The sequence below is a fragment of the Benincasa hispida genome, chromosome 4, assembly GCF_027475165.1.
Source record: "Benincasa hispida cultivar pf3 chromosome 4, pf3_genome.v1.1, whole genome shotgun sequence".
In the NCBI taxonomy this organism is placed as follows: Eukaryota; Viridiplantae; Streptophyta; class Magnoliopsida; order Cucurbitales; family Cucurbitaceae; genus Benincasa; species Benincasa hispida.
This window is the reverse complement of record NC_143481.1, coordinates 12,149,136-12,176,112: the sequence shown is the minus strand read 5'-3', so window position 1 is coordinate 12,176,112 and position 26,977 is coordinate 12,149,136. Positions and strand designations below refer to the sequence as shown.

The 26,977-nt window shown below is 35.4% G+C and overlaps 3 protein-coding genes across 6 annotated transcripts; 1 reads left to right on the top strand and 2 right to left on the bottom strand.

Moving 5' to 3' along the window:
• Nucleotides 1-4,346: 4,346 nt before the first annotated feature.
• On the top strand, nt 4,347-9,704 carry LOC120076776 (3'-5' exonuclease domain-containing protein / K homology domain-containing protein / KH domain-containing protein). 2 transcript variants are annotated; one of them, XM_039030683.2, is made up of 10 exons: nt 4,347-4,507; nt 5,186-5,361; nt 5,764-5,895; nt 5,986-6,036; nt 6,558-6,654; nt 7,666-7,712; nt 8,086-8,302; nt 8,812-8,941; nt 9,045-9,087; nt 9,408-9,704. In XM_039030683.2, the coding sequence occupies exons 1-10, from the start codon at nt 4,453-4,455 to the stop codon at nt 9,480-9,482; spliced, it is 1,023 nt and encodes a 340-aa protein (XP_038886611.1). In that variant the 5' UTR covers nt 4,347-4,452; the 3' UTR covers nt 9,483-9,704. The 2 variants fall into 2 exon arrangements, with proteins under 2 accessions (XP_038886611.1, XP_038886612.1); XM_039030684.2 differs by lacking the exon at nt 4,347-4,507 and adding an exon at nt 4,571-4,841.
• Nucleotides 9,705-10,537: 833 nt separating this feature from the next.
• On the bottom strand, nt 10,538-21,527 carry LOC120076775 (ENTH/VHS family protein). 2 transcript variants are annotated; one of them, XM_039030682.2, is made up of 12 exons: nt 21,067-21,527; nt 20,846-20,902; nt 20,630-20,681; nt 19,845-19,924; nt 19,667-19,745; nt 19,483-19,566; nt 19,242-19,387; nt 18,249-18,482; nt 17,567-17,745; nt 16,233-16,414; nt 11,946-12,543; nt 10,538-11,178 (listed from the first exon to the last, which is right to left on the bottom strand). In XM_039030682.2, the coding sequence occupies exons 2-12, from the start codon at nt 20,884-20,886 to the stop codon at nt 10,967-10,969; spliced, it is 1,887 nt and encodes a 628-aa protein (XP_038886610.1). In that variant the 5' UTR covers nt 20,887-20,902; nt 21,067-21,527; the 3' UTR covers nt 10,538-10,966. The 2 variants fall into 2 exon arrangements, with proteins under 2 accessions (XP_038886610.1, XP_038886608.1); XM_039030680.2 differs by having other exon boundaries at nt 16,233-16,417; nt 21,067-21,376.
• Nucleotides 21,528-24,870: 3,343 nt separating this feature from the next.
• Nucleotides 24,871-26,709, bottom strand: LOC120076583 (transcription factor MYB36-like). Of its 2 annotated transcripts, none has more exons than XM_039030455.2 (3): nt 26,304-26,709; nt 26,027-26,156; nt 24,871-25,385 (listed from the first exon to the last, which is right to left on the bottom strand). In XM_039030455.2, the coding sequence occupies exons 1-3, from the start codon at nt 26,407-26,409 to the stop codon at nt 25,019-25,021; spliced, it is 603 nt and encodes a 200-aa protein (XP_038886383.1). In that variant the 5' UTR covers nt 26,410-26,709; the 3' UTR covers nt 24,871-25,018. The 2 variants fall into 2 exon arrangements, with proteins under 2 accessions (XP_038886383.1, XP_038886382.1); XM_039030454.2 differs by having other exon boundaries at nt 26,274-26,707.
• Nucleotides 26,710-26,977: the final 268 nt, after the last annotated feature.

Genomic DNA, 26,977 nt, shown 5'->3' with positions numbered 1-26,977 from the left:
AAGGCTAAGGCTAAGGTAGTAAAAGGGGATTAGATCCTGGCGACAATTGGAGGCTGGTGAGATGACGTTGCGAGTAGATATCGGGTACGTCATTTCAACTGTGGCAGTGGGAGACATCAGTTTACTTTACAAAATAGGTTTCTTAGATGTCTTTGTAGTTCCTGAACTATAAAGGAACCTTATTTCTGTAAAGTGTATGTTACAATACAATTACACCATTTCTTTTAAATTGAATAAAGCATTTATTCGTAAGGATGGTGTTGCAATTTGTACAGCTAAAATGGAAAAAACTTTTATGTGCCAAGACCTTTAGCCGTAAGTTCCCTCCATAACATAGAGATGTTTAAAACTGCCGTAATTCAATCTAAATGCCAACGAATTTCTCAATTGTGTTCCTTCTAAGAGTGTTGCAAGAACACCTCTGGAGTTATGGAACGGGTGTAAAGCTAGTTTTCATCACTTTTGCATATGGGGTTGCCCAGCATATGTGCTTAATGCAAATCCCAAGAAGTTGGAATCACGATCAAAGTTGTGCCTCTTTGTAGGCTACCCCAAAGGTACACGAGGAAGTTACTTTTATGATCCATCCGAAAATAAGGTGTTTGTTTCCACAAATGCTACTTTCCTGGAGGAGGATCATACCAGGGAACACAGTCCACGTAGTAAAGTCATATTAAGTGAACTTTCCAAAGAAATTACTAAAACTTCAACAAGAGTTGTTGAAGAACCTGATTCATCAAACAGAATTGTTGGTGATAGTTCATCTGGTAGGTCGATTCCATCTCAAGAGTTGAGGGAACCTCGATGTAGTGGGAGGGTTACGAACCCGCCTGATCGCTATCTGGGTTTCACGGAAATCCTAGCTATGGTGACAGATGGCGACGTTGAGGATCTGTTGTCCTATAAAAAGGCAATGGAGGATGTTGATCGGGATGAATGGGTCAAAACCATGAATCTCGAGATGGAGTCGATGTATTTCAACTCGGTATGGGATCAGACTTTCTCACATGTTGCCATGTTAAAGTCGATCCGCATGATAATGCATCGAGGTGATGTAATCGTCACGAAGATCGCCTCGGAGAAAAACGTTGCTGATTTGTTTATGAAGGCTCTCACGGCTACAGTGTTTGAGGGTCACCTTCATAGCATGGTCTACGGGACCGCCCGCGGCTAGACTAGGGTAAGTGGGAGATTTTGTTGCACTGGGTTTTTATGCCCTAGTTTATTGTTTTGTGTCTGTTTACTTGTACTCCTCACTTCGATTTAGGACAAGTGGGAGATTGTTGGGGTTTGTGCCCTAAAGTCTCGTGTCCAGTAGTTTGTAAAAAACTTTGTACGAACACTTGAGATGTATAATATAAATGATATTTACTTCACTACTTGATTTTACACATTTAGATTTTACCACAAACCAATAAACATAAAATCCCTGGTTATCTGTATGTGACTCAAGCATGTATGTGGTGACATACAAGTGGAGCATGTCTTAATTAATAACCAAAATGGTCTGTAGTTATGCGAGCGGGGGCGTCCTATACAAAGAGTTTGTATAAGACCTGGCCATGAAGTGTTAACGTCTCGTTATATAACACCGTTCATAACTAAGACTTAACTTCACTAGGATGACTATAGGTAACATGACCTCAATCCTGAATAAGTTGGGAAATCCTGCCATTGAGGGGGGTTCTTTGATTTGCATGGGTGAGAGTGGCCAGAACGCCGACTCAAACCTACCATTTTGGGGATTCGTCTGATTTGGGAGCTGGGAACTCAGCTACACAAGATGGAATTCACTCCTTCCCCAAGACAGGGGTAAGTAGATAGATAGCTTCTTTAAGGGTTGATTCCAGAGCTTGAACGATGTAGTGCCACGCACCTTCTCATAGGCCGAGAGGTGTTCACACATAGTAGTACTATGTTGTATTGTTCATTAGAAGGATCAATGGTACTTAAGGAGGAAGATGTAATTATAGAGGTAAAACGGTAAATTGGCCTGCTGTAATTATGAGCATCTGTGAAGGGTCATCGTACTGATGATTGGTTATATCCAATGGACATAGAAATATATCTATGGCAAGAAAAGTTCAACTGTCGGTCTTTAGTGGAATGTCTAGCAATTAACAGATGGTGGATGTCGTGACTAAAGAGTTTAGTCAGCTATTCACGTACCGTTGGAGCTTCGAGCCATAGGTCCATAAGGTCCCCCTTGGTAGCTTGGATAAAAGTTGAGAGTCAGTTTTTGGGTCAATTTGAAATATTCAAATTGACAAGAGGGAGTTTAATTATATATAATATAATTGAACGAGTTAATTAAATATGATATAATTAACTTTATGTATGAGATACATTAATTTGGAGGAAATTGGATATAAATATGATTTATATCTAGTAGAAGAAAAAATATTATAATTAATATTTGATATTAATTTATAAGTTATGAATGTGATAAGATCACATTAATTGGACGGTTATAAAGGAAATGGGAAGGTGCCTCTTCGTTTAAAATAACAGATGAGTGCATTATAAATAGCAGACAATATGTTGATCTCGGTGTGCGCAGGTATTGTGAAAAAGATAGTGTCATCGTTTAGAAAATCAGTGCTTATACGATAAGACTGCACGATCGTTTACATATACGATATTGCTAAGCGATCGCATACCAATTACACCGTCGCGCGCTATTATCTAAACGATCATTTACCTTTTTATGAGCGATCATTTAGCTCCCGGTATTTACTAAACGATCGTATAGACGATCGCTTAGTTTTTCCTACACGATCATTCACCCTTTTCCTACACGATCGTATAGACAATCGGTTATCATTTCCTACACGATCTCTTACTTTTACTACATGATCGTACACTTTACCTAAACGATCAAGCATATTGTCTATGTGATAGACGACCACATCTCCCACTTGCTTGATCGTTGTGTACGAACGCTCTTCCTCCTTCCCTCTACCAAATCCGAACAAAGCCCACACTTTGGATTCTCACTCCAAGAATACTGAGGGCTCTAAGTGGTGTTTTCTTCTCCGATTCCTTCTGTTCGAGTGGTGGCTGTTCGAGGTAGACGGTTGGGCTTCAGACTCGAGAAATCTTCATCTGGTATGATTTCTTGTTCCCTTTAGCATTATGAAAGTATGTTTGAATGTATATGCAGTAATTTTGTCATAATGAATTAGAAAGATCCATTTCCGCTCGTAGGTACTCTTGAATAAGAGTTCCTTCAGGTAATTGCCGATTTCCTTTACCAAATGGGAAGGAAATCAAGCAGCTCACCCTTGACGAGATGATCACTTCTTCCTTTCATGAGATGAGAAAAATATTAGCACTACTGTAGTACATACTCATATCTAATGTTTGACATGTCTTAGATAATATATATTATTTTTATTTAATGGATTCACACAATTCTTAAATTTGTAGCAAACAAGGAATGAAGTTAGTAAAAAGTTTCATATTGTTGTAGTACTAGAATTCTCTTTCTTCACATTAGGTAGGATTCATAGCTTTTGTTTTTGTTTTTTTTTTTTTTTTTTTAATTTCATATTTTTAGATGATTATTCATTAGAATACATTTTTTAAAAGAAAATTTTGAATTAAATGCCGAAGGAAAATTTATATTTTTTTAGACGGTAAAAACAACTCAAACTTAATCAATTGAAATAAAGTATCATTCAACAAGTTGAAGGAGCCGGTAGGAAAAAAAGGTTCCTCAAAACAGACTCCACCCCTAACTAAGTCATGTTGTAAGATAAGCCCAATCGATATATTTGTTGTCAGATGAACCCATTGAGACCATATTGAAACCTCACTAATAGCTCCATCTGAGTGTTTTAACCTATTTGCCCACACAAAATGGTTTGATTCTGCAAAGACAGATGTTTAATGACCTCCGATTACCGATTCATAGGATTAACCAGAAGAGAACCTCCTTGATCGAATTTGCTTGAACCGTGACCAAAATAATACCACCCTAGAAAACCATATAGTTCTACTAGCATCATATTTGTCACATGCTTACATCATCCTTCTCCCACTTCATATTTCCAAAATAGGTGCACAATGGTCTCTAAATCCTTGTGGCAAAGCAAATAAGAAAGATCAGAATGCGTCTGATTTGAATGGATGGAATCTTTCCATGTTCAAAGACTCTTAATTAAAAAGAAAAAACAATACCAACAAGAGAATAGTTGAACATCCATTTTGTTTAAACTTTTGTTTTAGTTTTAATTCAACCAAAATTTTAACTTTTTACCATGCAAAATCTCATGATTAGTTAAATTTTCAAACATGAGTTAGAATTATCTTCGGACTTAAGTACAAACCATTACATTGAATTTGTTTGTTACCCTAAAGATGCAAAATTGATAAATATTAATTACCAAATTTAGATTCGAAGTAATTAAAAGCAATAAGTTCCGAGAGAAAATCGAATGATTCGCTCAAATGGCGAACACTCCTCCTTCTCACCAGACGTGTATTCCTCTGCCTTCGGACTCAGGTCACTCTCTATTTCCCCTTTCATGCGTTCTTTCGGATTGGACTTCCATTTTCATTCATGATCAATTTGATATTGTTTTGATCTATCTTCCTTCCTGTTAATCAAGTTGTGGCCTGTGGATTGACGTGCGATTCTTCGTACCGTAGGACATTGTTTTCTCTCTTATCGAAGCTTTAATTGCTATTTGTTTGGCCAATGAAGAATCGTGGAATAAGCTTGACTCATGTTGGAAACTGATTCTTGATGCAAGAGAATCACAATGATGCAATTATCCACGGCTAGAGTAGAAGAATTTGTTTCGAAATTTCGAAAGACATGTCGCTCTTAGTATATGGCCAGTCTTTTATCTATTTCCATTGTTCTTTCGCCATTTTATGTCACTTCGTTTTAGTTTCAGTTCTTCCGGATAGGTTTTGGTTGTTGTGATTGTTTTTGCCTTGTATGGTTTCTTGACTGCTTTGCCCGCGCCTGTTCCATCGAGAATTTTAGTTATTATGTTCATTTTAAATTTGAGACGATGGGATCTTTTCTATGGTTGGTACTTTGCGCGCTGTTTAATATGAAATTGAACTGTAGAGCTTAATGACCCTTCGTTCCTCAACTCCTGCCTTCATATGTTCATTTCGCTTGAAGATTTTTTATCATCTTCCAACGAGTTCCATTTCCTGTGGCTGCCAGGTGAAAATCAGACTGATCCTGAAACCAACGCAACCTTGGTTCCTATACATATCGTTACTCATGTATCTCAACTGCCTAACGAGTTTGTTGAACCATCACCTGAAAAGCCTCTGGTAGTTGGCTTTGATTGTGAAGGTGTTGACCTGTGTCGCCATGGAAACCTCTGTGTCATGCAGGTAAATAAAATGTTAAGAACAAATCACAGTTTTACCATCCTCGTGGAGAGCATGAAATTTCAGGGCAGAGGCGTGTGTGTTAGTTAACCTTCCTAACTGAGGGAGTCAGTGGTTTACCTTATAATTTCATTTTTCTCAATCATCTGGTGATATTGTCAATTGACTCAATTCGTGGTCCAAGCTGCGGCCTTGCAAGAGAATGACTAATATTATAGCTTTGCAATTAAATGAACGCACCTGGATAGTCTCCCACTTGTAGCTGTAGTAACACATCCTTTAAATTACAGGGGTTGACTACTGTCAAATGCTTGGGCATTCAAGAATTTTCAGTCTCTGCTCTACTAGAAAACAGTGATCAAATTAGTTGACTTTATCTTTTCATCTGTGTTCATTTCTTGGCAGATTGCATTTCCAGATGCTGTATATTTGGTTGATGCTGTTCAGGGAGGAGAGGAACTTGTGAAAGTCTGTAAGCCTGCCCTTGAGTCCAAATATGTCACAAAAGTTATTCATGATTGCAAACGAGATAGCGAGGTCTCTTTTGAACTTTGTTTCCACTACAGATTGCCTCAAAGTGACACGACACATTTTAGCTAATATTTACTCTGTTTTTTTTCACTGTAGGCATTGTACTTTCAGTTTGGTATCAAGTTGAACAACGTTATTGATACACAGGTGATTATCAATTGTGAGAAGCCTGACACTCTTCTCTTGTTTACACAATTTTATCATGCATTATATTTTATCTGATTTAGAGTGGTTAGCCACTTAGCGTGCCAATTTAATGCTACTAAAACATAAGAATGTTTTTCTACTTTTCTTCTTCTCTGTTTCATTTGTTTGAAATTGAAATTATCATCGTATCAGGAGAATGGATCCTACTAATCCACAGACCATTGTGCCATTGTTTCTAATCTAGGTTCCTTGAAGTTCTCTTGATGTTGAAAGTATGCATTTCTTCAAAAAGAAGAGACAGAGAGAGAGAGAGAGAGAGAGTGGTTATCTTGTGACTTTTCAAATGCTAATAAAAAGTTTGCTTTTTTTATTTAAAAAAGTGATCTAAACAATTTATTTTAAGTTTGAGCTACGTTGTAATTACTTTGGGGCTAAATGTTTGTATGAAAGCTGCAATATGGAGGAAGGCTGAGTTATTTGGACCTTCCTGCTTTAATTTTCAATTGTATTACTTGATTCAGATTGCATATTCACTTTTAGAGGAGCAAGAGGGACGGACAAAGACACCAGATAACTATATCTCCTTTGTTAGTCTTCTTGCAGATTCACGTTATTGTGGTATTATATTAATCCCAGTACCTAGATATTCTCCATTTTTTATCATGGCAATGTATGCATTTTTTAATTTCTTGAATAAAATCACCTGTACTCACTCAAAAGTATTAACTGACAATTGCTTATTAAACTTTGAAGAAAGCACTTATTTATTGCTTGCCATTTTTATCTTAAGACAACTCCGTACTTCCTACTATGAGCTGCATGGTTGGGGGATAGTGATGCACACAAGTGAAATGAATACCTTAAAGATTTATTTTATGCTAAAAGATACAGAAGACTGCCATATTTATAGACATGGCAGAATAGGAAAATGGGAATCAACATTTGCAAATTGCAAATTTACAACCTCAAAGATATGTTATTGTCAGATGATAGATATCCTTCGCATTCATTCCATCCTTTGTTCATCAATATGATGAAGTTTCTTGATCTTTCTTCAGCATGTTAGAGTTGCTTGTGGGCATTGCAGACTTTATAGTTCAAATTGTAGGTGTTGTGTAGATTTGGAAGTGCCGTGAGCTATATTTTTCTGGTGAAAAAGGAAAAAGCCATTTTTCTGAATAGAAGGATAGGAACAAATTTGAATACAGTTCTAGTGAGTTGGAAGTGTTTTTGGCTCTTTGTAGTCCGTACCACTACCTCAAATAAATGTAGTTTGTATTTGATGTTATTCTTTTTCTACGAAATTGGGAAGTCTTTTTGCCTCATCTCCCATCAATTTTTTATTAGGAGTAAAGTGAACATTAAGTTCCTCTCCTCGTGTATTTCATTTTTTCTTTACTGTTTGTTTGTAGGATATAAATTGTTTGGCCTGCTAATTGAATTATCAGAATTTTCTGAAAGGAACAATGTAGAATCCATGTCAAGTTCTTATGATCTTGGTGAAATTGATAAGTTTCTGTTATATGAAATGCATTTGTCTATTATTTTAAAACTCAATTCGTTTTGCTGCTAATGCTTCCATTCTTTTTCTATGTCTAACCACTATGTAATCCTCACGCTTAAATGTAGGTGTATCATATGTGGAGAAGGAAGAGGTCCGCCTCCTACTTAGAAAGGTTAGTTTTGCCATAGTTTGTATTGCTGTGGAGAATATTGTATCTAAGCAAGAATTTCTGTGGTTCTACATATTAAGCACCGTTTTTCGTGATGGGGTGCTTTGTAGGTCAGACGTGCTTGATTCCTAAATGTAATATCCTTATTTTGGAGTAGCACAAGTATAAATATAATGCAGAGACATTTCAAGTCTTTTTAGTCAACAAAAATTACGTGGAAACTAAGATTATTATATGCAGGTATAGTATAATTATGACCATAAATATGATAAGATGTAAAATGCTATCTTATCATAATATTAATATGCAGGTATAGTATAATTGTTCCACAAGTTTATCTTTGCATAAAACCGAAATTCTAAATTATATTTTACAGGACCCCAAGTTTTGGACCTATAGACCATTGTCTGAATTGATGGTCCGTGCAGCTGCTGACGATGTACGCTTTCTGCTTTACATCTATCACAAGATGATGGAGAAATTGAATCATCAATCACTGTGGTACCTTGCAGTGCGTGGTGCTTTGTACTGTCGGTGTTTTTGCATCAGTGATAATGAATATGCTGACTGGCCTCCTCTCCCTTCTGTTCCAGGTTTTCTTTAAGAACACACCTTATGATGTGTAGTCCATATAGTGAGCATAATGCCAAATTGAACGGTCTATATGTTAAGCTGATTAAACTATAATTGCAAACTTTTCAACATTGATATTGGGTTCAAAACTTAAATATAATGAGAATAATACCAAATTGAACGCTTTGTTGTGTTTCATTATTGTTGGCTTCTTTTATGTTATGATTTCACCATTGATATTGGGTTCAAAATTTAAAAAGCCCTTTAGCAATGTGGGAATTGTTGGCTCACCTTGTTACATCCAGTTATCCAAGTACTGTTGGAATCTTCTGAACATCAAATATGTTAAAATTTATAAATGGTTTATTATCTGTTTAATTATTATTTGCACATATGGTTTGGGGTTTTTATCTTTCGGGGTTCTTAGCCTACGTCTCATTTCAGATCTTTAAAGAAAAAGAGAAAAAGACTAATTTTCATTTAATGCGTATAAAGCTTTTTGTTTCATGGTCTAACATGTTTTTTTCAGATAACCTTGTAGTAGAGGGCAATGCTCCTGACGAAGAAATTCTTTCAGTATTAGATGTTCCCCATGGAATGATGGGACGCGTAATTGGTAGGAAGGGAGCCTCAATTTTGTCAATAAAGGAATCTTGCAAGTAATTCTTTATCGCCAACATCCTTTAAACTTCATTTATATCCTTTAGGCTAAAAAAGTATCATATCTGTTCTTGTTTCTCACCTTGGATTCTTTAAATGCAGTGCGGAAATTCTCATTGGCGGTGCTAAGGGCCCACCGGACAAGGTTAGTCTCTCTTCTCATTCACTTTAAAACAAACCACTGTAAAGCCTAAAATTTGATGCTATTCTTTAAACTTTCCTGGGAAGTTCCTTCTCCATTTGCTTTGAATCCCACACCCTAGACTAAAACTCAACGACTCTTTTCGAGTTCTTCATTATAAAGCCCAGAAACAAACAAAAGGGGCTCACTCCTCGCATCGATGTTTCGAGTATCAGCCAAAAGGCTGTTGAATGTTGATGTATATTGAAAGTTGTTCTGTTGAATGTTGATGTATATTGAAAGTCGTTCTGTGTCAGTAAGATAGTAAAATTGTTGTTATGCAGGTATTCATTATCGGATCGGTGAGGCAGGTGAGGAAGGCAGAAGCTATGCTAAGAGGAAGGATGCTTGAAATATGATTGAAATTAAAAATAAAAAAAAATAAAAAAAATAAAAAAGAGAGAAAATGAAAACTATGTTGTGATGAAAATGAACTCAAAATCCTCAATATTGAAACACTTTCGTGTTTGTGTATTTGCACGAATGGAGGATGGGGGAGGGGGTGTGGGGGGGTGCAAAATGAGGGTTTCAGCTACTATTACTATTTCCCAAATGGAAGGGATTACTTTACATACTACTAACTCGGTCGTGTCTGTATGTAGGTACACTAGCTTTTAGCAACCAAATTTTATATGAAAAGTACAATCAAATCAAAAAATGATGCATATAAATATAAGTAAACAACAAAGAAATAAATTTATATAAATGAATTCAAAATTAATAGCAGTAAATCATTGATTCACTTGAGCCAATTTTTTTTATCAATCAATTATTATACTTTTTTTTAAAAAACTATACTCGTATTATACTATATAAAATTGTCCTACTTGATTCGTTTTCATTTTTATAGTTGTCTAGAGTTTCAAGTTCCCTTATCATTAGTGATATTTAAACCGTTTGTTTTATCTAAGCGAGTAATGAACTCTTTAACCAACCAAATTATTAATGAGGAAATTTAACTATTTTAGAAACTAAAATGCTATTTTAACCTTTTTTAAGTCCAACATGTGAGTTGGAGCCTTGAGGGTGAAAATATGACTAATATTTTGGTCATTTGAACGTACTTTCCCATCAATATTTTGAAGATGAGATTTAATGTACAGAGACGGGAAGGACTTGAGTAAAGCTTTTTTTTGTTTTCTTCTTTTCCTGTATTATTGGAGAATAAGAAAAATAATAATAATAAGCATTTGATCATTTACCACCATGCTCGTGCTTTTGAGACACGACATTGAGATGTTCTCGAGTAAAAGATTTGTTCGCTAAGGCATTCAAAAGAGAATTTCATTTTAGATGTGGAAGGTGACATTGGTTCTTATTTCTAAACAATTGTCATAAAAAACATTTATTTCCCAGCAATGAGGTAAAGAATCAGACGATAATAAAATGATGCAACCCATTCAGAAAGAACTAATTGACTCTTGAACAGAAATGTACATATTCTAGTGAACATGTAATTAGACATTCGAAGGTCACAACTACATATATTTAAACCATCTATATAAACATCAGAATCATTTATAGATAGGATATTGCGATTCCCCCTTTCCAATTTTTTTTTTTAAAAAAATATAAAATGCTTTGTCTTGCTTTCGCAACATGTCCAATGAAAAGAAGTATCATTCCTTCATTCACAGCAACTCAGTAAAATATAGAACCACAAGAAACGCAGCAACCATTTTACATTATTCAAGGCATTTCCTCGATTCAAGTAGGCATTTCCTCGATTCAAATAATATGTGGCGTATATGCAAAAGCTACTCACACCAAAAAGCTCAAGGTTTTCCCACACACTCTTTGCAGATCAACAGGAAGAAAAAGAGGCAGGGCTGAAAGAACAAATTTACTTCTGGAAACCACCAAATTGGTACTGTTGACCAGAAAGTTGTGAAAAGAAATCTTCTCCAAGCGCCTGCGATCCCGTCCTACCAAGACCGGATCCTGCACCCATTGCTTGCCCCATGTGATAAGTAGGCACTGGTCCTTTCTCCCTCTCATCTGAGAAATCGCTCAATCCCCCCACGACACCAACATCTACAAGGGAAACCTTCTTGGCTGCAATGCGAGCAAGCAACTTTTGTATTAAGGGAGCTATATTAAAACAACCCAAAAGTGCCTTAAAAGATCTCAACAATTTCTCATGTGAAGTAATGAAGTGATGAAAAGGATGTAATATTTTAAGAATAAATAAAAAGATATTGTGTTGGGTTAAATTACAAGTTAGCCCTCAAACTTTCATTCAATTTCATGACTAATAGGTTCATACACTTCAAAGATGTCAAATATATCGAACTTAAAATTTTGTGTTTACGAAGTCCATAACATATGCAACATGTTTTAAAATTAACATAAGTTCATGAATTTTCAAAAGCATTGAGAATAGGTCAAGAACCTAAAGGATATAAAATCAAAGGTTTAGAGACTTATTGACACATAATCAAAGACTAAAAGACTCATTAGCCACGTTTTAAAGTCTACATACCTATTAGAAAGACACAAACTTGAAAGTTTATAGACTTGTTATGAACCTCTTATAGTACAAGAACTTATTTAACACAAACTTGAGAGTTCAAGGACTAAACTTATAATCTAAACTTGCTTTTACCACAACATAATATGTTAATTCAGCCCCCACCCATTTAGCAAACTTCTATTCCAGAGATCCATCTTAGAAGAAAATAAACATAAAATTCTGAAGATGGTACATTCCATTCCGGAATATTGTCTATGAAATGTCTCAATTAGTTCAAGAAGAAAGGAAAAACGAAGGCAATGAAAAGAAAGGTCAGTGAAAAGGATTGTGACAGTTAAGATAGACTTACGAGCAGAGATATTAAGATCAATCAATCCTCGACTAAGTGAATCTGCCCAAATCCCAGATTTGACCTGGAAAGTATTCTTCTTGGATGGAGCTGTTGAACTGTTGATAGATTTTCCATCTAAATTATTAGATGGGACACCAACAGGATTCTGGGAAGGTGCTGATGACACTGGTTCAGAGTGCGAAGACGGTGCACCGAAAAGATCTGATCCATCAAAAGAGTTAAGTGGAAGAGCAGCAAATGGGTCCACAACTTTACTGTCTCTTGCTGTGCCAGCAAAATTGGTTTCTGTTTGTACAACTGGCTCAGAAGAGGCAAATAAGTCAACTGGTGTAGAAACTGAAGCAGGTTGTGAAGCTGGTTTCTGTTTAAAGTCTCTTGCCACATTCGGAAAGTTAGTTTCTGTTTGCACAACTGGCTCAGAAGAGGCAAAAAGGTCGATTGTTGTAGAAACTGAAGCAGGTTCTGAAGCTTTACTGTCTCTTACTGTGCTAGCAAAGTTGGTTCCTGTTTGTACAACTGGCTCAGGAGAGGCAAAAAAGTCGACCGTTGCAGAAACTGAAGCAGGTCGCGAAGCAAACAAATCAACCTCAGTAGTCTGTAAAGAGGGCAAGAAGCTTCTTTTAAGGAAAAAAAAAAAGGAAAAAGAAAATCAATGATCAGAAAGAGGAACTTATGTACTCCAGTCACTTTCATGAATAGTATTTTTTATGAGATAACACTTATCGACTTGGCTTTTAATTAACTTTCATGAATCAATCCCTTTTCAACTAAATAATGAATAGAAGTAAAACGACTAAATCACTTTTAGAACACCAAAATGGCTGTTGATGGATAAAAATAAAACTAACTACTATTAGAGCACACTAATCAAAACTGACAGAGCCTTTTCCGTGTAATTATACAAAATAGATCCTTCTTGGACATATTCCAGGCTGAAAAAGTAACAGCTACTCATCAAGTTCTCGGCAAGCCGCCACTAGCATCTAAGATATTCATAAGAGCAGACCACCCCTTGGCAGTGAAGGGGCATGAAGGAAACAGGTGGTGGTCTAGATTCTCAACATTCCTGAGACAAAGATAGCAAGCTGCTGTAGGCAAGAGAACCCAATTTTTACATCTTCTTTGAAGCATCTGCTGCTTGTCTTTATGAGCTATAGACCACAAAAAAAATCTTCACTTTCTTGGGGCATTTGAACTTCCAAATAGCATTGATGAGTGGGGATTTAATTTTAGGCGCCGTTTCCATCAATCTCAAAAAAGCAGACATGGTGGAAAATTACCCCCCCAACCTCCAGAGACCAAGCTACTCTGCCCTTGCCTTCACTCAACCTTACATCAAGGGTTTCAATCAGCCCGATCCACCCCCCTGCCTCCCAATTGGCTAAGATCCCAATCATTTGTCCCCAAATTCCAGAAGTCGGCAATGGAAGCTTTTTGTTTCTACGAGATGGACAGGAAACTCCATCTCAAGAACTGTCCCCCCACCCATCTATCTTTCCAAAACCAAATTTTAATCCTTTGGTTGGCTTTAGACTCGTGAAACCGAAAGTTGTTACTCCCCTGCAATATCACACCATGGCTTGCCTCTCACTTTACCTCTAGGATCAAGTGTCTTCGACCCATTCAGATCTTTACCATAATACTAGAGATAACTCTTCTCTACAATGCACCTTCTATCTGCTAAATCTCCATAGCCATTTAAGCAGCAGGGTGCTATTTCTCTGTTGAAAAGTCCCAAATCAAGGCCACCATAGAGCAAGGAAAGGGAGGTTTCCCCCCAATTGACCAAACAACTATACTCATGGCGACTTCCTTCAATCCAGAAGAAGTTTTTGGCCAGCCTGTCCATCTCATCCACAACTTCCTTAGGCACTTTAAGAATTGAAAATAGGGAAGGGGAGAGGAGGGGGGGTTCCCCTTGCCTCAAAGCCCTCTTTGCACAGATTTTGCCCTGCAGTCTACCATTTATCATAATAGAGAGGTAGATGAACAGTCTGAATTCTCCAACTATCAAGGCATTGATCTTCATAGGAATCAAGCAAATATGGGTCTCGTTGGTGTGCTGATTGATGATAGTGTTTTGATAAAAATCTTGGAATACCGCAACTAGATCATTCTTCAAAATATTCCAAACTTCCAAGACCACTAACTGCCTTTTGGATCTCATCCTCCTCAAAAGGTCTTGCAAGCCACACAGCCCACTGACTATCCAACCTCTCCCTATTCGAGTCTTCAATAAAATATCTGTGACTTTAGAATCACCATAAAGCTTTGTGAAATAATCAATTAACTCAATTTCTATATGGTTTCCATCGGTTAGTAAGTTACCATCCACCTTTTCCAAGACACAGATAAAAATCTTGCATTTCCTAGCTGCCACCAATCTGTTAAAGAAATGAGAATTTTTATCACCTGAATCACCATAAAGCTTTGTGAAATAATCAATTAACTCAGTTTCTATATTGTTTCCATCGGTTAGTAAGTTACCATCCACTGTTTCCAAGACACAGATAAAAATCTTGCATTTCCTAGCCGCCACCAATCTGTGAAAGAAATGAGAATTTTTATCACCTTCCACAAGCCGCTGCGCCTTGCATTTTTGGGCCAACGTTTTTATGCTCCTTAAAAATAGCTTCCATGTACCCTGCCCTCAAACGGTTTCTTTGAACATTCTGGGCTTCATCCATCCTATCTCTAAGCCATCTATTTCATCCCTCTTGGTTTGCAACTGCCTTTTGGAATCCTCCACCTTTCCAAACCCGTTTGTGATCCATATCAAAAAAATCTGGTTCACACCCTTTAATTTTTCCATAAAAGAAAATCCTGGCCAACTTTGAACGCTCATCGGGTTAACCATCTCAGACATAAATTGAGAGTGATCCAACCAAATACTTTCAAAACGAAAAGGAGAGGGACCCATTTGTGATTGTCAAGGTTCAGTTGAAGGGGAATGTGGTTGGAACTTGGAAGTGGTTCATGAAAATGTGTTCAGCTCAACTACTTTAAGACTATCAACCCAACACTGTAAAGCAAGAAACCTGTCAATACTGGGTTGCTGGAGGAGCACCTCTAATGTCTGACCATGTGAAGACCCCATTCTTCATCGGGATATCAATCAAAGTTAGCTCCTCTATTAGACTGTTAAACTGCCGCATACTGCTAGTAATTCTCCCTCCCCCCCCCCAGCTTTTCATCAACTCTTCTAACAACATTGAAACCCCCACCTACACATTAACAATCATGCACAAACCATGCATATCAGCCAGCTCTTGCAAAAAATCATCCCAACCCTCCGGAGTAGATGGCCCAAGAACCCCTGTCAAGTTGTCAGCCAGCCTCTAAAAACATGTTTGAAAATCAAGAGAATGGATAACGAGAAAGACCCCATGACAGAATCTATAACCTTGATACTAGACAAGTTCCACATAATTAAAATCCCTCCAACCGTCCTTACTGCATCCAAGGGGTCCTATATGCCTCGAACTCCAAATTGACTTAATATGCTTCCAATCAAGCTTTTTTAACTTAGTCTCTTGAAGAATCACAACATCCCTCGTTTTTTTATATTATGCATTTTGCAAAAATGAACAACTCCTTCACAAGAGCTCTTTTGGAGGGAGCTCCCAGCCCTCTAATATTCAGTGAGAGCACTCTCATGAGGAATCATCATGGCCTTCAACTACAATAGTTCCCTCTGCCTCAACTTTCGTCTCCAAAGCCCTTATACACTTAGTAATTTCCCTATTTTTCTTCTTGGCTACCATGTTACCTTTGGCCGAAATTGGAGAGAGAAAAAATAGTTTTCCAAAACTTTTTTCTAAAAAAAGCATGGAATTGGGCTAAAAATTCAATTCTTTCATTAAGAAAGATGAAAACCACGGTTAAACAACAGTAAGAAAACAAACACAACTTTGAAGTACAAAAAATAAAATAAAGTCATTATCAAGCGAGACCTTAATTATTCCTAAAGAAATACATATGAAGACAACTTAAACAAAGTCTAGTTTGGCAAAGATGACAATTACTGAAAGATTAGATTTCAATCACATACGTGAGAATTTCCCAAAGATTACCAAGAAATGCAAGTGCATAGAACAAGAGCCATGATTTCTTTTGAGCTAAATGCAATACTATCCTTGGAATGGAAGGCAAATCTTTAACTTAGCTAAGTGCAAGAAAGTGGTTGCAGTAACCAAAATAATGTGTTTCTTCTCCTCATCTATGGAAGGATGTATTCATTGTGGAATTTAATGGCATTACAAAAAATCCTAAATTATCTTGAACCTTTAACGAGGAAGCCTTTTCCACTTGTGCTGAAGCTGATACAAAAGTAGCATCTGCAAACAGATCAACCTCAGGAGAACTGCTGTCCAGCTTTCCAGGAGGAACAAGAGTTGGGGCGTCCATGAGATCTCCAAGTAAACTGTCTCCAAAAAGGTCCACCCCATTGGGGCTTGGTGCAGCAGCTTCTGTCAAAAGGTTTAACTCAGAATGAGAGAATTCCCTTATTCATCTGTTTTTCTAGTTTTAGTTTTTTTACGGTTTAAGATTGTCTAAGTTAATCATCGACAATATTTTATTTTTCTACAAAGGGTAATTTTGATTGAATACCACAAGCTTTCTCTTTTAGAATTTATCATTTATTACTGGTACAGTTTACTTTACCCCTCCAACTCTCTATTTCAGGATCTTCCCTTACATGAAATTAATAAGGAAGACGTGTTTTTACTCATCTAAGGAAACATCCACCAAGTGATACAATGATGATATTAGTATTTACCCTAGCATCTTGTTAGAGTCTTCAACTAGACTACGCTTGTTATCAGCTTATTAGAAAAATTTTAGTTGATAGTCAAAACCAAGAGAAATAGTTTGATACAATAGATTTCGGATTAACAGAAATATATCGACAATGCAAGAGAAACCTCTGAGAATTTTTACGGATCAAAATTTAGTTAAATAAATAAAACTCGTGCATAATTTAAGAATCAAAACAGCGCATGTGGATTATATTCCATTATCAAGATAAACAATTTCACAATGCTCCCTAACTACAAGCACAAATGTGTATTATATCAAAACATCTCCGATTCCACCCTTGATATATTGTCAATTTACCACATATTTGTCCTGTATTGGGATCTCTTACTCTTTAAGAAGTAAGAACATAAAGACAATAGACAGTATGTAGAAGCTAGAGTAAGGGCATGCTTTTCCCATGGTTTAAATGAAGTTTTGGTTCGTGAAGATTGAGTTGGAAATATGGATTAATGTAATTTGTATTTGGATTGTGAAGAGAAACGGGCAGCATACATTAAGTTATGTGTATAAAAAGGTAAAAATTGTTTTTATTCATTTAATAACAAAACAATGGCAATCTATAAACATATTGGAGGAAATGGTTACAGAAAACTTAAGAGAAATAATTGGGACAATTGAATTATTTTAAAAAACCAAGCAAAATGAGTAGAAAAGATTTCTCATTATGGTCCTATTTGCAGATGGTATATAATGTCCATCCCTGGCAAATGTCCACTAGCATTTAAGCTACAAAAATAAGCCCCGTTCAACATCAATTCACCAATTATATTATTGCAACAAAACAAGCACATACATACCAACATTCAAAACACTTGTGGTGGTGGTGGTGGAAGTCCCACGAGGATCAAAATCATCAAAATCTTCGTCAGAATTATTTGTAGGGGTACTAGCACTGAAGGAGGCAGTCTTATTTGCAGAGTCATTTGACTTTTTTGATGGCTTTGATGTACTAAATGATGTTTTACCTTGATCCTTGCTGAAAAAGAATTCTCCCTATTAGGAAGCAAGGCAACATAAAAGACTATAGAGCAATGTCTGTCTGTGTACATGAGACGTCAATAATTAAAGACCAATCAACATATGAAACTTCACATAACTTCTCCAGAATTTAATAACTCCAACCATAGATGCAATAACTTCCGATCAACTTCTCATTTTAAAAACGTTAGCCACTGACATTTCTTCAATAATATAATTCTTCAATATATTAATAATTTAATATACAGAGACCAGAGTCCAAACAAAACTCAACCAAAGGACTCTGCCTCAAAGAAACAGGTGTTTTTTGTTTGGAGAACCTTCTCCAAGTCCAAGAATCTAACATCATTTTCTTTAAGAAACAACAATATATTCTATCAGAGAAAGAACAAACTAAGGTCACAGGCAGGGACAACCCCCCACAACAACCTATTGGCTGAATTAAACATCATATTCAGCCAATAGAATCAAGTAAAAGGTAAATATTCAACAAGTACATACCTGCTGTTCTGTGTAAGACCCTTGCCTTCCTGTTTAGCCCAATCTGACTTTTTAAAGTCATCCTGGCCATCTTTTTCCTTTGTAAATGAATCCCTGTCACTGCTCCTATCACGAAATCTATCGCTTCTAAAGGTACTCTGACCTTGGTAACTATCACTGCTATAATAACTACTGCTGCCACACGATGCTGAACCTGACTTGTAAGTAATTCCAGTAGATGAAAGTCCAAAGTACCTAAAGAATGGACAGTACACTAGTTATTCTGAAAAATCAATTCATGTATGGTGACTGAGCTCCAATATAACAACCCAAATGGTTGGTATTGAAACAAGCTGAATTTACATATAGCAACATGAAAAACCAGTCTATTAATGAGTATCCCTTCAAAGTGGTATATATAGAGCTCCTAAACTTCCTGTAGATTTTGTTCAATTGCCTACATCCACTAATGTTAGTGTAAAGGAAAGTAATTATATGGAGAGAGTAAAATGTATTTCTCAGAAAGTAAGAGACTCATAGACAACTCGACAAAGTCCAACGCCAAATAAGCACAAGATGCTAACGAAAAGAGATGAGAGATTATGGTTTTAGTGATGGTTGGTTCAAGGGAGGAAAGATTTCCTGCAACACATAAACAAGCTTAAAACATACGAAATTCAGTCCTCACAAAATATTGATGAAAGTCAAAGATCATGGCTACACTTTTCTTCATTGAGTTAATGCACGCATCTCCAACATATTTAATATAATTGATCTTGCAGCAAATTACCTTAACTCTGGCTCCCAGATTAAAGCCCAGAGCAAATTGATATAGTCTAATGTTGTAGTGTTACTGAATGTTATTGTTAAAGTCATTTATTTACTAAACAGTCAGTAAAGGTTTTAACCCACCCCTTTTTAATATTTTAACCAAGGATCAATTTTTGACGTCTGTTCGTATGTAGCCAAACTAGGAAAAGAAAAATGAATCAGATTCCTAAAATGTTCACTTACTTTTCACGATTTGAAGCTGCTTTATTTCTCACTTCTTGTATTTTATCTTTATCATTCAACAGGGCCACAATGTTTTCAGCCTTCTTCCGGACATTTATGCCCATGTCCTTTCCACTTGGCTCAACATATTCAAAACTCGAGAGTGACTATCCAACATAATACAAAACACAAAATAGAATAAGACTAAGAGTCTCTAAAGTGTTGGACTGGATCTTAGAACAAATCGTTAAAACATTCTTACAGATATCTGGAAAGTATGTTCGATAATGTCATCCACTGCACGTTCAGATCCATGCGCCACCAAATACTCTATAACAGCCAAAGCCTGAAGAAGTTGACAGTGCCACTCATAAGCAAGAGTGGGACATAAAGTATTATTTGTCAGAAAATAAGAACGTATTCAACTGAAAACAATGAAATTTTACCTTATAGACAAGACGCCAATTCTTACCAGTTTCACTCAATCTTGTCCAGAGAACATTCATAACCATCTGAGTTTCAGAACTGGAAAATCAAAATCAATCACCAAACCAAAACAAGTGCTTGATTGAAAAAGAAAAGAACAATATGGGATGAGATGGAATTTGAAAAGAGTAACTTTACAATTTCTTTGTAGCTTGCGCTATTTCTGCTAGTGCAGATCCATGAGGACCCCATGGTTCATCATCTGTTGCATCCAGCACCTGTAGCAGTGATGACAACCAGTAATGAAACTACATTGAGAATTCCTATCCTCCAACAAAAGAATTCTAAATACTTCATTAGAAGTGGGTCTTCTCTGAAACTTAATTCATTGTATATGAAAAAGCAAGTCCCTGACAGTCATCTGGAACATGACCAACCAATTGAAAATCCACCTAAATGGCACTTGAAGCTCAAACGAAAGTGATTGCTCTATGGATTTGAAGGAATTGAGAACAGAAATTGAGGATAAAAATTCACATATACCACACGCCTAGCAAATGCTAACCGCCATTGAGGGAGTTGAATGCTACAATACTAAGCAACATCAATATTCCCCGAAAACCACCCAAATGATGCTGGAAATTAACAGGTAGTCGTGGGACAGTTTTTAAACAATAATATATGCTTCTTTAAATATTTAGCATTAAATTCAACTTCCATAATGTCTGACTGAATTATCATATTTCAACTTTATGGAGTGGAGGTAGAACAGAAGCAAGAAGGAAAATAGCATAGGACACCATGTAAAGTCGTAGAGTATGCAAACTATCCTCCTGAGAAGGCTGGGGCGGGACATTGATAATTGAACAAATGTGTTGAGAGTTTCTTAGATCTATTAAAGACACGGCAGATAGAATCCATAACAATAACGAGGAAGACATTTAAATCAACATATCATCGAAAAGCAAATGCATTGTTCAAACCTTCTGTTCCATTTCGGGAACCTTCAGGACCTTCAAATTCACCTCCCTCTTTCTGCAACAACACGTAAATAGATAAAATGAAAATGAAAATCACACCAAAAATCCAAGTTAAAGCTAACAGAAGGTCATCTTCTATCTAGAAACCTATACACATAACGTAGAAAAGAGAAAGATTAGATAACCAAATTGACAAAGATTAACTTGTTCGAGCCTCACATTTCACGGACAGTTTGGTCGAAAACCTTCATGAAATCCATGTCAGATCTGCGAAATCTATCAAACAATATTGCAGAATTAAAACCAGATAATGTGAGCAATTGGAGAAAGATCTACGCAACGGATCGGGAGAAAAAACAGCAAAAAAAATTGAACAGCTGATACAGGCAAAACGAATCGATTCTGAAGAAAAAAAGAAAAACAGAGAGGAACTGATATACCTTTGAGTAACAGGGAAACTTCAGATCGTGGTAAAGAAGGAAATCGGGTGGCGGTGAAGAAATTTCAACTTTCTTTGTATCTGAGATGGTGGAGATAAAAGCCGGAAGAACAGACGAGACAACGAAGCAATTTTGGTAGTGGAATTTGATTGTTTAATTTTAATTGAAAATTAATTGAAAATGTTCCAAGGTTTATAAGTTGACGATCTGTTAATTTTGAGAACCATTCAGACCTGGCTTTGCTTTTCAATAATTTTTGTTACCATAAAATTTATCCTACCCATGTTAAAAGGTTTGAATTTATTAATATAAAATAACATAGATTTTAAAAATCTAGATTATTTATAAGTGATTTCGTCCTAAAAAGCTATTTCCTAAAAATCGGAGATTCAATCCATCTTTCCGCACTTATAATAATAAAAAAAGAGATGTGAGGGATTTATAACTACTTTCACATTATTAGTTAAAATTAGCTAAAAAAAACACTTAAATAACATTATCTTACTAATATCCCACCACATTAGGAAAAAAATGTCAAATATTTTGTTTCTAAATGATGGAATGAACACATGCGCAACGAAAGGAAAACGTATTTAAAGTAATTAGGTTAATTACAAAGGATAAGCGTGTTGTGCAATTAAAACAAGTATAAAAGGCAAAGTAGAAATACAATCTTTGTAGTCTCTAGTCTTCTCTAACTGAGCTCTAATCTCCTCACGAACGGTTCATAGACCACCACAATAGTCTTCCCGACTATTCTCCGGCCTTAGAACAAGATGGTTGAATCCAGTGAGTGACTAATTTGGAGAGGAAAAGGTTAAGTCTTAGAGAGAAAATTGTTATGAGATTATCACATAACCTCATCAAATTCTACTATGGCCAAGAGTTCTTAAAGTTCATTAAACACTATCTTTTAAAGACTATTGCATGCAAAACATGCAACTTTGAGTTTGATGAGAATTTGACACTAAAAAATCCACTAACTCAAAGTGGGATTTAGTTGGACAAGTGTCTTCAAATGAAGACATTTAGCCATGCAAAAGTTGACATTTTTCACTCACAAATGTTGGACATTTCTACTAACTTGGTTAAAGTTTGACTCTCAAAGTTCAAAGTCAACAAATTTAAGTCAACAATCTGACTTTTATTGCATTTTTTACCAATTCCATTTAATTTCAAAAGTAACTCAAATAATCAATTTTAAAAAATAATTAATTTAATTTAATATTAAATCCAACACTAATCTCAATCAATATGAATCAATATTCATAACTTTGATATTTAAATATTATTTAAATATCTTTTATTTTCTCTCTCTTTATATTTAATTCACAATTAAACATTAGGTTAAATATATAGCATATATTTACCACTTTGCTCCAAAACCCAAATTTGAACACTTCAAATTCGTTCGTCACATTGTTCTAAGGTTTAGTCTGATATGAGCTTGTAAGGGGATCTCATGGACTTATAGATCATGAGCTCCAATGATCCGCGATTAACCAGCTAAACTCTTTAACCTAATTAGTCACCATTCGTTAACTACCGGATCACTTCACTAAAGCCCAGTAGTTGCATTTCCGTCACTGTAGATATATTATGTCCACTCGATATAACCATGATTAGTAAGTTAACCCTTCACAGGTTGTTTGTAATAGCGGTTGGGTCAAAAGTTGTTTTACCCTCGAGATTACATCTTGCACCTTAAGTCCCACCGATCCTCTAAGGAACAATTGGTTTGTGATCCAATCACTAAACCGAGTCCCCCTCGGGCCAATGAGAGGGTGGAGCTCCTTATTCAAGACCCAAAGTCAGCACTTAAAGGAACAACCTTTCTATTATCCCTAAAAGAAGCTAAAAGTAAATTTCGTCTTACACTCTATGTCCCCAGCTATCTACCCAGTCTTACCCCTGAAATGGGAGGCTTATTGAGTCGATGTTGTTAAGTCAACCCTCACTCATGCAAATCTAAGGATAGTCCCGTATAAACAGCATTATAGTTAGTCTTAAACAACGTTCATAGTTAGCTCAGGATTAAGGTCAAGTTACCTACGTCATCGCTTTGAAATAGTCATTCTTAAACAGCGTTATAAAGTAAGAGTGACTTAATTCTTGGTTTGATCTTATGCAAACTCATTGCATAGAATGCCCCGCTTCTCATGTCAATATATGAACAAATCAGGATCACTTCATTTGTAGCACTTTACAACAAATTGTAACAACTACAGAATGGGCCACATCCGATAGTGTTACCAAAATAAGGTACTCAGCCTTATTCGTATACTATAGACCGTTTTGACTATTTACTTAACTTGATTCACTCTTATGTCTAAGCTTATGTATTCAAATAATAGTCATAGATCTTTAGTTTATTAGATTTAGTTTTTATAAATGCAATTCACATATTCAATAACAATTTTATTGAATAAACTTCAATAACATCTTTATTGATAATAGAATATGTTTAACATTACAAACTGCGAGTTTTGAGACATACAACCCAACACTAAAAACACTAGAGAAAAATGGAGGATGAGAAGTAGATTAAAATTAAATGCTCTCAAATTTTCATGTAGTTGATTTTTTTTTCATTTTTTTAATTTACAGTTTTTTGTTGAGAAAGTTCTTTAAAGTTTTGAACTAATAGTTTAAAACAAAATTCTAGTATATAATCTAAATTAGTTATGATTTAAATCAATACCGTTATTAATTTGGGGTTTTAATGATAAACTTCCAAAATTTAGGAGTATAACTTGATTTTTTTTTAATATATAAATACTATATTTTATAAAAGTTCTCGGCCTTTTTAATACAACTTCTCATTTTAAAATTTCAAATTAAAATTTTTTTGATACACTATGTTGATGGTAAGTTCGGCCAAGCAAACTTTCAGGTAACGCCAACACACTAGAAACATGATTTTTTAAAAGAAAAAAAAATCTCTATATCGATGGAAAAAGACTGAAAAGATGTTATAGAAAACAAATATATGAAACTAATATTCTTTGAAATGGTTAAAACATACGTCTATTGTAAAGCTATTTTTTTATTATGTTATTTTCTTTCAAATTCTACTCATTGTTGCTGTAGAAGTAGGAGATTTTTCTCAACTGTCATTATCTATTACTTGGGTCTGCTTTTATGCAGCTTGCACAAACAACTCCCTCTATAAATTTTTCCTTGCTTACCAAACAAAATTGAAGACTGGTTGGTGGATGCTGCTTTGGAATTTATGGCTCGACAGAAACTAACGGTTGTTTGAAGATCTTGTTTACTTTAATCAACTTTCTATGAACTTTAAAATAGGGCCAAACCAAAAATTTCGAGATCTTAATCATTTCAAATCAAATTCATGCTTCAGTAAAAACTAAATTTTCAGCTCGTTTTGGTTGGGTCAGGGTGCCAGCTTCTTTTGATTCCTTTTGTAATAATATTCAATTTATAGGTTATTGGTGGTGCATTTAAGTAACTAGAATTTGTCCATCATTCAATCCAATTGGGAAGTTTTTATCTAGTCTCTTTGTGTTGAAGAGGCTTATTTTTCTATTGTGATCTTTCCTAAAAAGAAACAAATTCATTAGGAAGAATGTGCCTGTAGTAAGACAAAGAATTCAATTTGGCCCTTGATGTACAATATAATGCATATGTAGATTGCATGTATGTCTGTTGGCAAGTTCAATACAATTATAGAAGAAGGCCATTTGATTTACCTTTTTGAAAGGTCTAGATTTATGCAGCACATTTTTGGATTGTGCAATAAGTTTCAGAAATGGTTTGACTAGACAAAAGATGTAGGAGAGAAAAAGTGTAAAAGTACATCGAATTTGTTTATTAAGAAAGCATATAAATTTTAGAATTCACATCCAATAGTTGTTACGTACCAACTTCATGTTGTATTATATATTATCAATAGTCTAGCAAATAACATCTTTCCAATTCACCATTTTTCTTCTTAAAACAACATGCTGAAGATCATGTCTGGTGGGAAGTCATAGCCCCCGTGTTCCATTAAACCCCATTTATCTCTACCATCAACAGTGACGCCAGGTTCGAATAAGCTTGAACCGATAACGGGAGGAATCTCGAACTGATCGACCGAGTCGTCTAAACCAGCAAATGAGATTGGTGGGTGATTAATAATTTCAGTGAAGTCTGTTTCTAGAACATGTAGCAGTGAGGATTTTGAGTGAAGATGAGTATGGGTTTGGAGCTTGGTTTGGCCTGCAAGGAATAGCTTCTTCTTCTTCAGTTTAGTATTCCAATGGTTTTTCACATCGTTGTCTGTTCTACCAGGCAGTTGAGAGGCTATGGTAGACCATCTGACCAACAACACAACGGTTAACAAATTATTATCTCAAAATTTAAAAAAGTAATACTAATACCTGGTTCGACTTTTTATTTTTGGTTCTTGAAAATTAAGTTTATAAATATTATTTCTTACTTATAAGTTTCTTTGCTTTGTGGGGATTTTAAGTGCCACTTCGTAACAATTTTCTTTTTAATTTACTGTTTATATGAAATTTATGTTTGTTCCTTCACCTCCTTTCCTAAACAATCTATTAATTCTTATTCAAATTTTAAAAGTAAAACTTAAAATATTGATAAAAGTAAATAACAAAATAACAGAAATTAGGTGAAAGTAGTATTTATAAGTTTCATTTTCAAAAACTAAATATTCATACGATTATCCAAACAATACCTTAATTTTTTTAAATTTATTTTTCTTTCGAGAAATTTGAGGAAGATGAAGACTATAGTAAAAAAATATCAGCAAACAAGTATAATTTTCAATAAATAAATAGTTTCGAACGAGCTGACCTTAATTATATTACTCATAGATATCTTACAGAAACTAAGAAATAATCTAGATTCAAATTTCTAATTTGTGTAAGCTTTGTTAGGTTCAAATCTGAATCCTTGTTTAAGATTGATCCTGGTTTGAAAAAAGAACAAAACTTACCTGCTTCCATATTGATTATAGAGATTAAAGATGACATTGTCTTCCTCCTCTGTAAATTCACCATGCTTAATATTGGGTCTAAGATAGTTTAGCCACCTTAACCTGCAACTCTTGCCACATCTCTTTAGCCCTGCAATTTTTTCAATATATTGTATTACAGAAAGAAACAAACAAACAAGAGAGAAATCAAACAAAAAATTGGTGTTAGTTCTTATGAAAGTGAAGAGAAAAAAGCAAGAAATTAAACCAGCTTTAGTGGGCAGAGCAATCCAAGTACCAGCAACGCCATGAGTTTCCACATATCTTTTAAGAATGGTATCCTCATCAGGAGACCAAGGCCCTTTCTTCACCTTCCCTTTCTCACAACATGGAGCTCTTCCCATGGCTCTTTGCTTCCTTCACACTAATGAACTATGGGGAAGAGTTTTGCAGCTAATGCTTAGTTCTAAAACTAGCTCAAGTACTGCAAAATCCCTTCTGATTTTGGCTACGATTGTGAGAGCTAAGTAGAATCTAGCTTGACTTTGTATGTTTCCCTTTCTTCCAAGGTTATTGATTGTTTGTTAATTAATATAGAAGATACCTTTTCTGTTTACACCCCTAGAAAGAAAGGATATTGTTTGAGAATAATTTATCAGAGGAGATTATTATCTGTGGTCGACAGTTTTACGTTGTATGTTTAGGAGAGATACGTTAAAAGTATTTTGAATTTATATATGTTTGTGGTTGAATTTATATATATTTGTGGTTATTAAGTTATGTGAGGTGAAATTTTTGTTTTAGAATAGTTATTATGAAACAATCACATTTGTGGTGGTTGCCTCGAATAATTTTCTAGTTTTGAGTGCATATCATGCAAATGGACGTACAGTGTCTTGACACTACAGATGGAATCTAAGATGTGTGTGTTTTCAGTATTGAAGGGCATTCAGTGGGGATCTGTTATGTCTA

Excerpts from the sequence above, each read along its gene's own strand:
- LOC120076776 (XM_039030683.2), top strand. The coding sequence starts at position 4,453 with ATGGCGAACACTCCTCCTTCTCACCAGACGTGTATTCCTCTGCCTTCG. Across the intron at positions 8,303-8,811 it reads TCCTCTCCCTTCTGTTCCAG|ATAACCTTGTAGTAGAGGGC; the intron begins GTTTTCTTTAAG and ends TGTTTTTTTCAG. Across the intron at positions 8,942-9,044 it reads TCAATAAAGGAATCTTGCAA|TGCGGAAATTCTCATTGGCG; the intron begins GTAATTCTTTAT and ends CTTTAAATGCAG.
- LOC120076775 (XM_039030680.2), bottom strand. The coding sequence starts at position 20,886 with ATGGATTTCATGAAGGTTTTCGACCAAACTGTCCGTGAAAT. Across the intron at positions 19,388-19,482 it reads AACATACTTTCCAGATATCT|TCACTCTCGAGTTTTGAATA; the intron begins GTAAGAATGTTT and ends TATGTTGGATAG. Across the intron at positions 12,544-16,232 it reads AAAAGGCTTCCTCGTTAAAG|ACTACTGAGGTTGATTTGTT; the intron begins GTTCAAGATAAT and ends CCCTCTTTACAG.
- LOC120076583 (XM_039030454.2), bottom strand. The coding sequence starts at position 26,409 with ATGGGAAGAGCTCCATGTTGTGAGAAAGGGAAGGTGAAGAAAGGGCCT. Across the intron at positions 26,157-26,273 it reads TGCTCTGCCCACTAAAGCTG|GGCTAAAGAGATGTGGCAAG; the intron begins GTTTAATTTCTT and ends AAAAAATTGCAG. Across the intron at positions 25,386-26,026 it reads TATAATCAATATGGAAGCAG|ATGGTCTACCATAGCCTCTC; the intron begins GTAAGTTTTGTT and ends GTTGTTGGTCAG.